Below are 13904 nucleotides of genomic sequence, written 5' to 3'. Positions count from 1 at the left end.
TCGGCCTCTCCTACTTTTGTGTTCCTTTTCCAGTGTTGCTGGATCTCAGAAAGGTTTGAGGGAGGACCAGGTTATAAAAATCATAAAAAAAAAAAGCTTACTGGAAGATGGGTTGGAGTGAGGAGACTCTTGAGGCTTGGAGATTGTCCTGGGCTATGGGAAGGGCAGCTGAAAGGTGATGAGGGCCTGTGGCTGGGCAAATGGTAACAAGGGGATATAGGCAAGAGATGTGGAGGTTAAGAGGTTGGTTATTAGGATAGTGGGGCCCTAAACAATATGATAGGGAAGTTCAAGAAAAGGGAGGGTTTGTGGGAAAAGAAAGTGAGTTCTGTTCTGGATATGATGAGTTTGAGATATTTATAGTACTTCCAGTTTCAGATGTGCAAGAGGCAGTTGATGATGTGAGACTAGTTCAGCAGAGAAATCTGGGTTGGATATTTAGATCTGGGAATAATGTGCAAGATGGAAACATGGGAGCTGATGAGGTCATTAAGTAAGACAATATAAAGCAAAAAGGGAATCTAGGGCAGAGATGGGGGGTGGCACTCACGGGTAGAGGGTGAGATATGGAAGAAGCAGCAGCAAAGGAGACTGAGACATGGTTTAGTTTTTGATTCCTTCCTTAATGAAATATTGGTGAGACATCTATTATAATAGGTATTTTGTTTGATAATGCTTTTCTCCAATGAAAATCACCAGAATACTTCAGAAATCTGGTTGTGGGCATTCAGTTTTAGTCACAATACAATGAGTCATTATAGTTTGCATTAAATACCAGCTACTGTGTCATATTTGAAGTATGAAACACCCTACTACTTGTGATATATATTTCATATATATTAAGTCACCAGATCATTTAGGAATACTTTTATTTTAAACAATCTTATATTACAATTTATGGAAGCAATTTGTAAAATGAGCAGTATTAAATTGTGTGCCATGAAATATTCAGGAATGAATACATATTTACATCTTTTTAATAGTTATCCTTCAGGTCAAATGACAAAATTGTCATACTGCGAGACAAGTTAATTTTCATAAATGGATGGACCATTTCACATTCAGCACAAATTATTCAGATTTGAAACTTAACATTTCTCTGAAAAAAACTATATATTAGATCTTGGTTTTTAGAAACGGCTGTGTTCATGTTCTTGAAAAGTCTAACAAAATGTGGCCTTTAGATAAAGACTTCAATATGCATTTTCATAGTGTCTTCTATTGTAGGCAATGAGTTATGATCTTCTACAAGAAATTGCCAAACATTTAACATTATATAGCCAAAACTATAGGCTACCAAATTTCAAGTCTGAGATAACTGAAGCTGCATTTTTCAATAAAAACTATTCAGAAATAAAAACGGACATTCTGGAAACTGGATTAAAAAATCAATTGGAACCTATCTGTTGGGAATGTTTCTGCACTTTCTTTCATTCTTGCTTCCTTAGCCAAAGGGGCTTCTCTGGATTTAGGTCATTGTGAGAATTAATGACAGCCCATCTAACTCCTCTTGACCTCAACGAGGAATCAGAAATCCATTAATTCCTTTGGCAGGGGAGCTACAAAGGGAGTTCCAGATCTTGAAATGTGGTTTACGGTGACAAAGAAACCTACCTGGACTTTGCTGATTTGTAAAACTATTGTTTCTTCCAATAAAGATTAACAGTTCATCTATCTGGGCAAAGTTGAGGCTTTTCAAATGAAAAGAAAAAATGGTCATGACAACCATACTTAGATACTTAAAACACAAACATTGCAGACTCCAGCTTATTTTCCAAAACACTTCAAGTCACCAATTGACTAAAATGCCCTAAAATGTTTTAATTATTTGAGGCCATTTTGAAGTTGGGGAGGTGTAAATAGCAGCTGTCACTAAAAGAGCCACATCAACATTTCAATTGGGGGGGGGGGGTGGTGGGTGAAACAAGACTAAGCCCTGAGCAGCTTCTCAGAACACTTGGCCCTTGGGAGTGAAATAGCCCACAAATCATTCTGAGCCTGCTTGGACAGACAGGGGCACTGAGGCATGGTCAGGTGGTGGGACCGGCTCATGGGCTTCTAATTAGAGCTGCAAATGGAGTGCTGAGCTCCTGGCCCTCCAGTCTGACCACACTCTGTCTTTGAAGGAACAATCATAAATCTTGAATTACTATGGAAACTTTTGCAAATGGAGTTACAGGGCAGAAATAATCATGTGTGATGACAACACTACTGTGTGCAAGATTCCTGTTGTCATCTCCTTTAAGGGAAAAGGAGCCCTCATTCTAAAGTTGTTACTTTTGTTGTTGCTAACAGGATTGTATTATGTTGTAGTGTGTGTGTGTGTGTGTGTGTGTGTGTGTGTGTGTGTGTGTGCGCACAGTGAGAGGGTCTTGGCCAAGGGTGACCAGGGGAGAGGGAGGGAGCAGAACCAGGTTGAAGGCTCTTGGAAGTGACTCAGAAGAGTTTACAGGACGATGAGGCTGCCATTAACATCCTGGTTTCATATCATGTGTTAATAAGTCAGACAACATTTCTTTTTTAAAAAAGCGGTAGATGAATAACTAAACATCTCCCCCCGCCCCCAAGACTCAGGGAAAGCCCTTCCGCAGGGCTTTGTTCTTCACCATAATGAACTTGCTAATAAAGACGTGAGCAAAATTTGGATCCACCAGATAATTGTAAGTTTTCACTGTGGAAGGAAGGGGCTCCATGGCCACCACAGGACATGGAGTCTGCATGGAAGAAGAAATCGGGGCAAGATGGTATGATGTTTTTGTGATGTAGTCCACAAGTCTGTTGTACTGCTGTTCAGACAGCCTTTCTCTAGCACCATCCACCTAGAATGAAAAATAAAGAACCATCAGGACCCATGATCCTCCTTCCATTGTTTTAAGGTCTCTGCCATTTCTCTAAGGTGGAGAAAAGCGTTTTCTGAGACAGGGCCACAGTGGTACCCTCCTCATTGGAAAAGGGAAAGCTCTGGGTTGGGAACAGTCGTCAATCTTAGTGGGAGCAGCTGAAACTGCATAAAGCCTCTCGTGTTTGCATCTGACAGTTTGCTCACATTTTCCTCATTAACTGTATTAAACATCTGCTGCTGCTTTCACCAGTGAGCCCAAGGACAATGGAGAAAGAAGCCTTCACTTGGCTTACTTCATTCAAGACTGATTGGTCTTATTAACTCAGGACTCGGCTTGTACAGAATGATTCTAGTCTGACAGAAGATGCAGGGAAATCTCAACCATTTTCAAAACAGTGGCTTTGGACAGAAACTTTAAAAATAAATACCAAACTCTAACAACATTTTCTGTTTTATAAATATTAGTCTTTAAAGCCAGAAAAAATAGTAATACTGGGCAGAGAAAAAGGAAATTTTTATGAAAAAAAAGGGGAGGGGGTGGGAAATGCAAAGTACATTTACAGTTCATGAAAGTCTGGCCCATCTTCAAAGAAATGAAGTTGAGGAACCCTGATACTACCTGGGCCGATTCTAACATATATTCTGAGAAGATAACCCAGCCATAAATGATTTTCCTGCCCCACCACAATGGGCATAGTGTGTAGAAGCTTCCAGGTTAGACCACTAGGTTAATTATCTGTGTTCACATAACATTATTATTTTTTTTATTTTTGCAAGGCAATGGGGTTAAGTGGCTTGCCCAAGGCCACACAGCTAGGTAATTATTAAGTGTCTGGGACCCGATTTGAACCCAGGTACTTTTGACTCCAGGGCCGGTGCTCTATTCACTGTGCCACCTAGCTGCCCCAAAAGATGTCTTTTTTTTTTTTTTTAGGTTTTTGCAAGGCAAACTGGGTTAAGTGGCTCGCCCAAGGCCACACAGCTAGGTAATTATTAAGTGTCTGAGACTGGATTTGAACCCAGGTACTCCTGACTCCAGGGCCGGTGCTTTATCTACTGCGCCACCTAGCCGCCACATAACTTTAAATATGGAGGATCCAACCAGCAAAGGAATGATGATGATGGCCTTGGAGCTTGTTAAAAACAAAAACCAACCCAAAGCCCAGTGACTCTGCCCCAGGGAACTCAAGCTTATTTTATAGAAGCAAAAAGCAGAAAAGAAAAAATGACCCATACAAGAGGTGCCTAAACACTGTAGAGAGGTGAGAGGAGGAGGGCGGTTATAGTTTATGTCACCTAGTCCTAAAGACCAGACCATCTTACATAGATGACATAACAAGGACTTAGGAACACAGTCCTGTCCCTCACCTCTAGGTCTGGTGTAAAGCGAGGCAGACACAAGAGGCCTCCGCTGACTGGGGCAGAGGAGAGCTGCCGCTCATAGCAGGGAGGGGGTCGCTTCAGCTGGGGAGCACAGCAGGGTGGACTTGAGGCTTAATTGCTTCTCCTGAACAGCAGCACAGGAAACCCCTGTGTTGTGAAAGGAACCCAGCCAGCGAATAAACTGCCTGTCCTGACTCACTTGGAGTCTTTCATAAGAGATATCCACAGAGTGCCAGGCACATTAAGCAATTATTACCCTAAAAATGGCACCTCTGACCAAGAAAAGCCAGGGCTGTTTTGCAAAAAATCTTGTTCCATATTTAAATATGCTAGATGATGTCATCTGCAAATTAATTCCTTCCAAAATCCAAGGGAAGCCTGGTTTTGCAGCATCTGAGTTAAAAAGGGACAGAGCAGAGGAAGCCACTTTGAACAGGCTTGAGATGAAAGTTCCTGTTGTCTTGCAAGCAGAAGACAGAAGGAAGTGGGGTACATGGCCTACTGGCCAGGGATGCGGCCAGGGCAAGGCTGCACCACGCCAGCTCTCCCGAAGCAAGATGGCAGGAGACGCAGACTTCTCCTGCCTGAGGCTCTTGGGGGGGGGGGCAGGGAAGAGCACTTGATTCTGTTACTTAGGATTTTTTCCACAGGGGAACGAGGTTGCGCTGTTCAGAGAAGACCGAGGTAACTTAATGGCACAAGAGAAGCATTTACTGCATGAAGTCATGGGCCGATTCTGCTTCTTTTCTGTGGGTTCTCAAGTGAGGGAAGATGGAACCAGGCACAAGGGAAGTTAGAAAATGCAGCAACTAGTGGTGGGTGAGGACTGTGTGTCACCCATTTTTGTGTCATGCCAGGATAGAGCCTGTTCCCCTGGCAGCCTGATTCTGCTAGTCAGCCTTACTCCCGACAAAGCAGACTGTCCTTCCAGGGCTTGATGACCCTGCTGCCTCTGGTTCTTCCCCGCCTCTCTGACCACTCCTCGGTTTTCTGTGTTGCGGCCTTGCTCAAGTCCCAGCTCTTAGGTACACATGTCCTCCAAGGCTCCACCCTGCTCCTCTTCTCTTTGTTCTACATTTTCTCAATTGGCGATCTTACCAACTCCAAAGGATTCGATTATCTTAAAGTCCAAGAACTCTCCTGACCTCATCTCTCCAACCTTCTCCTAAATCCACAACTGCTTACTAGATAAAGTGACGTCAAGTTTCTTTCACGTAACCCTTTGATCTCTGCAGGGCATGGGGCTCACCCCCTTTCTCCCCCTCACAGCTGCAGCACCTCTGGCTACGCTCATTCAGGCTCTCATCCCTTCTTCTTGCCTCCAGGCTCTTCTCTTTCCCATCCACTCTCTGCCATCTATTTCTGAAGCACTGGCCATGCCAGCCCATGCTTAAGAAGCACCTCTGGCTCCTTACACTGCTGCCTAAACCACAAACTCTTTTTACAAAGCTGAGTCCCGGTCCACATTCTGAGGCTTGCGTGTACCCTCTAGTCCTTCATTACAGATGCCCAGAGGATGCAGGGCCCCAATACTTTGGGAAGATGAAATGAGCAATGTCCTAAAGCAGCCACCCTGAAGCAGGCCTAAAGTGGCTCTGACCCGGGGGCGATTGTCTCTGGTTTCGGTCCCCTGGACTGGAATATTCTCAATTCCTGGTTTCTTTCAAGGTTTAGTTCAAATGCTATTCCCTCCTTCTCCTCCTCCTCCTCTTCCTCCTCCTCTCAGTGGCTAGTACCCCCTTGACCTCTAGTAATTACCTTGCTTATATTGTCTATATTTTCTATTATCCATGTTATAGCCCCAGAGTAGATTGTTTCTTTTTGAGGACAGGAACTAGTTGGTATCTGTCTTTCAGTGCCTGCATATTGCACGTGACTAATAAATGCTGTTGCATAAAGACCTAGGATCATAGGATTCTAGAGTGAGTTTTGGATCCTGGATTCAGTCCTCTCAGTTTATAGATGACAAAAGAAGCCCAGAGAAGGGAGTGACCAGCTGTGGTTTCCAAAAGTCCTAAGTGGTCGAGGCAAGTTTGGGAGCTGGGTCCTGGGACCCTGGGCTCCACTGCCATACCATTGAGGGTTTCTGAAAGTAGGCCACACTGTCTGAAGCTGAGATGGCCACGAACCTGGGCAGCTTCCAGGGATGGTAGCTTAAGTTGTCATTTCCTTTGAGCCTGTGTAAAGGTGACTCCCTCAACAGCTCCCCCATCCAGGGAAGGAGAAAGGGAGTTCTACCTGGAGGAGTGTGGAGACAACTCAGTCACTGTCAAATGGAGACTCTTCCGTTGGTCCCCTTGCCTGAGTGCAGTGTTTCTCAAACAACTCAGAACAGTCACAATTCCCCAGCAAGTCCCACCGAGATTTCTCAGTAAGCACTAAAGGGAGTGCTTGAAGACAATGTTTTTCCCCTTGCCAAGTCCTGAAGCCAAATCAGCATCACTTTATTGTCAACTGGATCTAATGGTTTTGGCAAATCGAATCAAGTCAGCTTGGACATCTGACCTCTGTTTATCCCCAGAAAGTCATCAACTCCAAACAGCAATGTGGTCTTGGTCCAAGCCACAGTTTAGAGGCTGACTGATGGTGATCCAGGAAACTCAAGACATCTACAAGTTGCTGTCCTTGGCTGGCTTCCATCTTCTCAGATAACTTCACCCCAAACAGTGGTATGAGAGAAGCAGGCTTTAATATGAGGACTATTATCAAATGATTTCCAGAAGACAGGAGGATGCCATTTCCTCCGGAGAATAGTAGCCAATGAGAGTCACTGGGACTTAGGAAGCAGGTGCTATCTTGTTATCCAGAACTACTGACTTTGGGTCAGGGAAGAAATCAATTTGAAGCTGGGCTCAAAGGATGCCTTGTTCTTCAGAAGATCAGGTTGAGGTTGGATGCCAATGCCCTGACCTGGGAGGGGCAGAGGTCCTTGTTCACTTGAGGGCAAGGCTACAAGAAGACCAGTAGAGCTTGTCCTCAGATCACTGCTCACCTCCTCTTCCCAGCACCCTTAGAGCCACGCAGACAGAAGGTGACCCAGAAAAATTCCCAACAGGAACAAGCACAAAGAGGCTGGCAAGAAAGGAAACAGCCTCTGGCATTTATATTTCTTAACAGGATTTTGACCCCTAGAATGTGGTAGAATGGGAGAGAAAAAGAGACCATCCTGTTGGCTTGACATCTTCAACTCTGAGGACAGCAGAGCCATGGTTTGCTTTGGTTTTACACCTACACTTTTTTAGCCATGAATGCCCTGACAACAGTTCTCACCTACCTCATGCACAGGAGAGAGAGAGAAGCACACCCTCCACTCCAGACCACCTACAACAAGTACCAGAGTCTTTCTGCACATGGAGTGGGGGGGGGTAGCCACATTATTCGTACAGAAGGACCTTGGAGATCATTCTGGAGAGAATCGGGATGTGGACACTGAGTCCCAGAGAAGTGAAGGTCTCTGTCTAAGGTTCTGTAGCCAGGAAGTGGCAGAGTGAGGTCTGGCCCTGGGAACTCCAGCTCCAGGTCCCGTGTTTTTTCTGCTCCTTCATCTACCTTTTATATAGGTATGAGAAGAAACATGGGACAGGGAAGTTCTTCCCTTGGAGGGTGCAGCTATTAACAGAGGGTTCACTTTCTGCCATCTTTTTTTATTTTTATACATGTCTCGGGGAATGACAGACAGCCTCAGTTCTCGCCTGCCATAGCTCCAACATTACCCATTTGAGCACACCCAAGGGAGGGTAAGAAGATTCTTGGGTCCCAGCAGGTTGGAGTCCAGGGCTTTGAACCTCCCCCCCCTTTTTTTCCTTTTGGCTTTTGCAAGACAATGGGGTTAGGTGACTTGTCCAAGGTCACACAGCCAGGTCATTAAGTATCTGAGGTTGGATTTGAACTCAGGTCCTCCTGACTCCAAGGCCAATGCTCTATTCACTGCACTATCTAGTTGCCCTCTTTGAATCTCCTTTTTTTCCCTATCATTGGGTTTGGGATATGGAGGTTGGGGGTGGTATTTGCCACCACCTTCATCAACCCTCCTCTCACCAAACCTGCCACTTCTGGTGACAGCTTCAACCACAGATAAGTTGAGGAGGAAACAAAGGGGACTTCACATTCACAGAGTCTAAATGCGCTTGCTAGGTTAGAGGAATTGGGCCTGAGGAGCCTGCTCCAGGAAGGATGGAGCGCTCCTTATGTGGGCTGGATGTCAAAGCAGAGCTGCATCCTCACCTCCACATCACAAGCCACTCTGGGCTGCTGGAGCTGCACCTTCAGCAGGTTTCTCTGCTTGCCGTCTTGGACACAGTCGATCTCGGTGATGGGAAACGCTTGCTGCTGGGTGTCTTCACTTACACTGACGACAAAAAGCACTTCGGATGTCAAAAGCAAACATCCCTCATGCTCCTGGCCCGAGCCACTCACGAGAACGACATCCAAGGCCATGTGGACTTCTGGCCGGCCCAGAGACTGGAGCATTTTCCTGTTTAAAAAGGATGAAAATGAGAGAAGTACAAGACTGTTCAAGACAATTCACTCAAGCTTTCTGCTGTCCAACTTTTAGGACTTAACCTTTTCCACCCTCCTTTTAGAAACAGCCCCTCCATTCTGAATGCTGTACAACTCAGACTGCCTTCTCCTGACTGCCTCCAGTGGTCAGTAATTTTCTCTTTTAATTGGAAAAACACCCCTTGGGAAGCTATTTTTGACCCCAGTTCAAGGGGAAGGCTGTTTTCTGGGTCAGGGCTTCTCAAAAGCATGGTGGGAGGCACAGAGGAGTTTCATGGACTGCCTCACGGAGGCAGTAGCCTCCTCTCTTGGGCCACTGAAGACCTCTCTGTTTCAGATGCCCGAGGACCCTGCTCCATCCTGCTCTCCAGGAGAGGTGGCTTGTTAGTCAGACAGCAAGCCAGGACCCATTAAGAAACAATGTGAATGTAAAAAATGAGCAAGTGTCTAAATAATTTTACCAGACGTATTTGACATGGCTATTTGGAGCCTGGTCAGCATGCTGATCTCTTGGATAATAGCGCTGCTGGGGAAGCTGAGAAAGTCCAGCTCCATGTAAAATACCTGTGGTGAGAGAAATAAGAGAGTCTGACTGGTTGTTTTCTGGAAAACAGTTCCATGTTACAGTGATGTCATCTGTTTAGAGCAGGTCATAAAACAGTACAGATCCAAAATGATGTCACATCTTTGGAGGCGAGGGTATAGATAATCCATTAAACATTACAATGCACTTAACCCTCGTGATCTTGCATTAGCTACAAACTAAAATATGAAGTCCTAAAATCCAGGCACATCCTAGCAATTAGAGGAAGGACAGTACTCTTGAGGGCGATCATTTCTGAAGAGAATCATACACATCATTTGCAATTTATGTATAAATGTCAAGACTGTTAACCTTCCTGCTTAATATTAAAATACTTCCATATTTGTGTCATGGTTGGTAAAATAATAATAAAAAACAACAGAGTTTGCTTAGATACTGTATTTAAATGTTGAGTTACTTAATCCATCTGTTAAACATGGCTCCATATACATTTATGAGATCTCTTGGGCCATCTGGTTTACTAAGGGGCTCTTCTTAGTGCCAGCTTCGAATGAAGGCTACGAGAAGTAGCTCCACAGGTTTCCAAATAAGCTTTTCAAGACTGAAGATGGTACAGCATATGTGCTTTCTGATGGCTTGTAAATGTTTATAAATGAGGCTTAGTCATTAGGCTGAGAGTTAGTGGTTTATAAAAACTTCAGTGCTATAATAAAAATTTTACAAGAATGATGGAAGCCTAGTGAGACCATGTGACTTTCCTGGAGATGCTAGCCTTCTGCAAGGTAGACTTCAGAAATACACAGCAAGGATGAGAACTGTCCAAATGAAGGCATCTGACAAAGCACTGCAGCATGAGGGTTTGAGAAAACCTCCATTTTTGAAAGGAGATCTATTTTCACTAAAGCACCACCAAAGGAAAAGAGATTTTAATTTTTAATGTCTATGTTATCGGTAATCCCTAAGAGCAGAGTTCCAGTTGTAAGTATTACAGTTTTGTCCATTTCTATGTGAGCAAAACTGTGATACACAGATGGAGAGAGTGAAAGAGGAGAGGGAGGGAGTAGAGGAGGAAGAAGGGAGGGGGATGCCTAGAAGAGACCATATGTTGATTTCTGTGTGGTCCCCCTAAAAGATCTCAAGAGACAATTCCAATTCTGAGAGTTCATCTAACTATGCACATTCATTTTTTGTTCATCACATATCACGGAGATGTATTTTTATGTTTGTCTAGTTTGGGTCAGATTTGTTTGAGATTCATGATGAGCTGTGGTGAAGTATGTCTTGTGTTTTTTATAACCTGATAAAGTCTGCTGGCGATATTTACCTGAGGAACAACAGACAAGCAGAAGATTCTCATAACCTGGGAATAGTTCTTGAATTGGGGTTGACTGCATTGCCATCAGCATTTAAACAGTTAAGGTGAAAAAAAGTTGCAGTGATTAAAAATCACTTTAAAGGGCTCTTATTAAGAATATTATTCAAGCCTTAAGACAGGAATTGAGAATGGAGATACTTTTCACATCCCCCCCCCCCCCCCGATATTCTAGATGCAAATAGCTTTAACTATTTTCCTTTGATGGAACATCATTATCAGCTCTCTATTTTTTCTTGTTCTTAGGAGCAGAAGCAGAAGCAGGAAGGCCTGTGGATAGGGAAGCAGCTTGAAAATCAGAAAGTCTCTGAGCCAGTTACCACCTCACAATGCTCTAAGCAGCTCCCTGAGACATTCCCAGAGCAGGGGAATGACCTGCAGAAGAAGAGGAACTTTCCTCATTGGGAATTCTTAATATGAATGAAATTCCAGGCCAAGTTGATGTTCCTATGCCCAGATCTGAGAATTAGGTTTCAGTATGAACTCTCATGTCTAGCTCCTAGAACCACAGGTCTGCAGTGAGTGAGGTCTGGACTGGGGATTCTTCCTCCATGGGCAGTCTTTAAGTGAGAGCATCTTCTAAATCCAGAGCCTATACCCCTTGGGCCAATTCCCTCTCAGGAAACCCTGAAATTCCAAGGGGTCCTCCTGCAAATTTCCCATTGGAAGTCATTGTTCTTTCTTTTTCCTGCTGTAACACTGCTCTTTAACCCTCAGTGCCAAATGCACAAACTGGGGGGGGTGTTGTGGGCACGGATGGCACACACATGCATCTTACTGGTTACTTCTGATAAAAGACCAGGCTTTTAATGGATCATAAAACACTTCAGCAGCGGCATGTAGGCTGAAATCACTATGTGATAGTCTGGATCTACAAAAGGATTTTATGGTGAATATAATTCTATTTCTTTGGTATTCCATGAAACTAAAATATCTTCACACAAGTTAGTGTGATGAGGTGAAACAGAGAGAAAGGCAGCCCCTGTGCATCTGTTTATTTGTAGCTCTTCTGCATGTGAACATCTTCAAGTCAGCTGAAACTTCATGTTTCAGGTTAAAATCACAGAATATTGGCGGGGGGCATTCCAGTCCCCTCAAATTATGGAGAAGGAAACTGAGGTCTAAGGAAATAGAAGTCATTTGTTTTTTCAGTGGCAGAAAGGATTTGCACCCAGGCCTTGCGACCTCAAGTGCAGCGCTTGCTTCACAACACTGGTCATACAAATTATCTGAAGCAGAACTCACCATAGCCAGTCTGTGACACAAGCTCCGCTGCTCCTCCAATGGGCTTGGTAAACACCCCCATGATTCCTTTCCCCACACCGGAGATAACGCCTTTGGCCTTGTGGCCAGCTGATGCCTGGGCCTCGGATGTTTTCTGAAAGTTCTGCATTGGCTGGTCTACAATACCAGCAATTGCACCTGGAACAACAAAAATCACCAATAATTAATGAGGATTTAAATCCCTGGAACAGAAGAAAACCTTAAATCTGGAACATGGTTTTATTTGGATTGAAAACAGAACTCCACCCTCATTGTAAGTCCTTCACTAGACCAATGATCTGAGCACAATTTTGGCTTTGTTTAACTTAAGCTTTTACTGTCTCCTTCCCAATGATCTAACTCTCGGAGAGGGTTGAGCCCACAGCAATCTGACACACTGGAGTTCAGTTCCCAGTCCAACAAAAAGGATAGCGGCCCCCCTGACAAGCCCCTCTGTCAAACACCACCCACCCTTGCCATGCAATTAGGCTACTTTGTTTTGGAGGCAGGGAGAGGAGGATGCCCATTAGGATGGTTTGTTCTTTCCAGGAATGACTCATCCCTGTGTAGTGCTTTGAGGGAAACACAACCGCTCTGCAAGGATTATTTATTAGTCCTACTTTATAGACGAGGAAACTGAGCCCCACAGAGATGAAATGACCTCCCCATAGTCACAGGACTACTCAGTGTGGGTAGTGAGTATCAAAGGCAAGACCTGAACCCAGGTCTTTGGATTCCAAGTCCAATGTTCTCTTCATTCCAACCCATGGTTTTGGGTATTAGGATGAGATATTAAGGAGTCAATGATTGCAAGTCTGGCAGTTGGTTAGTTTACTGGGTAAATAAGAATTGAACTTGTTGAGCTCTACCAAACCAGTATTTGCCAACTGCCACTCAGGAAATTTCTTTTATCTCTTGTTGAAAACCCTTGGTCTATCCATTAGTCTTAGTGGATGGAGAAGTGTTGATAACCACTCTATATCTTTGGGTATAATAAAAATAACTCTTTGAATATATACTTGGATATCATGACAGACAGAAAGTACTTCCCTTAAGGTTAATTAAATGCTATCCAAGCTCATATTTTTCTTTACTTGGGAAACACAAAAACCTGATCAGCAGTCAATTTCCCGTAAAATTTTTGCTCAATACTCATGTGGGCCAGAAAACAAAGTCTCCCGGTAATCTATGACAGTTTCATATTGTTAACACAAATCTACTTAGACTAACGAGAATAGAAAACATCCCTTGTGGAAATTTCAACGTGTATAAAACCTCAGGACAATAAGTAGCAAAGAATCATCCAGTCTCAGTTTAGTAAGATGCCTCTTCTTCATCCTTCTTCTCAGAGGCCCCTCCGAGCACTTGCCCCAGCCCTACAAGGAGTTCTCTTCATGTGACTTCTTTTTCTTGCCCCTAGCCCTACATGTAGAAAGCTCTCTTCATCCGGTTTCTCTTTTTATGTATAAAGCACCCGCCAAGGAAACTGCTCCTTGCCCTTGTTTTGTCAAATCACAGCCATCTCCATGTGGTCACAGTCTCCTACGGGCCCAGCTCCAGCAGAGAAATTCCTGGAGCACAGCACAAGTCTTTTGGAATCGGTTTTTATTTCTTATTATTTTAGAGAGGAGTGTGAGTATATAAAAGCAAAGTAAATAATTTGCTAGTTGTAGAACTAAGTTAGATGATGTTAATAGGGGAGGAACATCTGTACGTTCTCCTAAGAGGTCTAACTCTTTCCAGGTCATGGTGAACAGGCTAAGACTGCCATGTCAGCCTTTGTTTGCACATCACCCATGAGTCCTCAATTCATCTATGCATTCTAGACACATGGTGCCAAGGAAGGGGGGATAACTAGGCTGGTAATCACTAAGAAGTTGTGTGTGTGTGATGGTGCCACCTTTACACTCACAAAGTGCTCTCTTTATGATTTGGCAGCTCACTCTTGCATGGAGAGCATCTGAGTTATGTCTTGCCATAATTTTGAGTCTACTTTTCTG

At 44.0% G+C, this 13904-nt stretch overlaps 1 protein-coding gene across 10 annotated transcripts in view; it reads right to left on the bottom strand.

Annotated features, from left to right (window-relative positions):
* Positions 1 to 2312: 2312 nt before the first annotated feature.
* VPS13B (vacuolar protein sorting 13 homolog B) overlaps positions 2313 to 13904 on the bottom strand; it is a 1326809-nt gene continuing 1315217 nt past the window's right edge. For all 10 annotated transcript variants that reach the window (XM_074200569.1, XM_074200570.1, XM_074200573.1 and 7 more), the window contains 4 exons: positions 11887 to 12063; positions 9187 to 9289; positions 8450 to 8699; positions 2313 to 2819 (listed from right to left, as the gene is read on the bottom strand). In XM_074200569.1, the coding sequence (XP_074056670.1) occupies positions 2571 to 2819; positions 8450 to 8699; positions 9187 to 9289; positions 11887 to 12063 (779 nt within the window). In that variant the 3' untranslated portion in view covers positions 2313 to 2570. The remainder of the gene's footprint in view (positions 2820 to 8449; positions 8700 to 9186; positions 9290 to 11886; positions 12064 to 13904) is intronic.

Source organism: Macrotis lagotis, chromosome X (assembly GCF_037893015.1).
Source record: "Macrotis lagotis isolate mMagLag1 chromosome X, bilby.v1.9.chrom.fasta, whole genome shotgun sequence".
In the NCBI taxonomy this organism is placed as follows: domain Eukaryota; kingdom Metazoa; phylum Chordata; class Mammalia; order Peramelemorphia; family Peramelidae; genus Macrotis; species Macrotis lagotis.
Note: the sequence above shows the minus strand (reverse complement) of the source record. Positions and strands in the feature narration are given on the sequence as shown.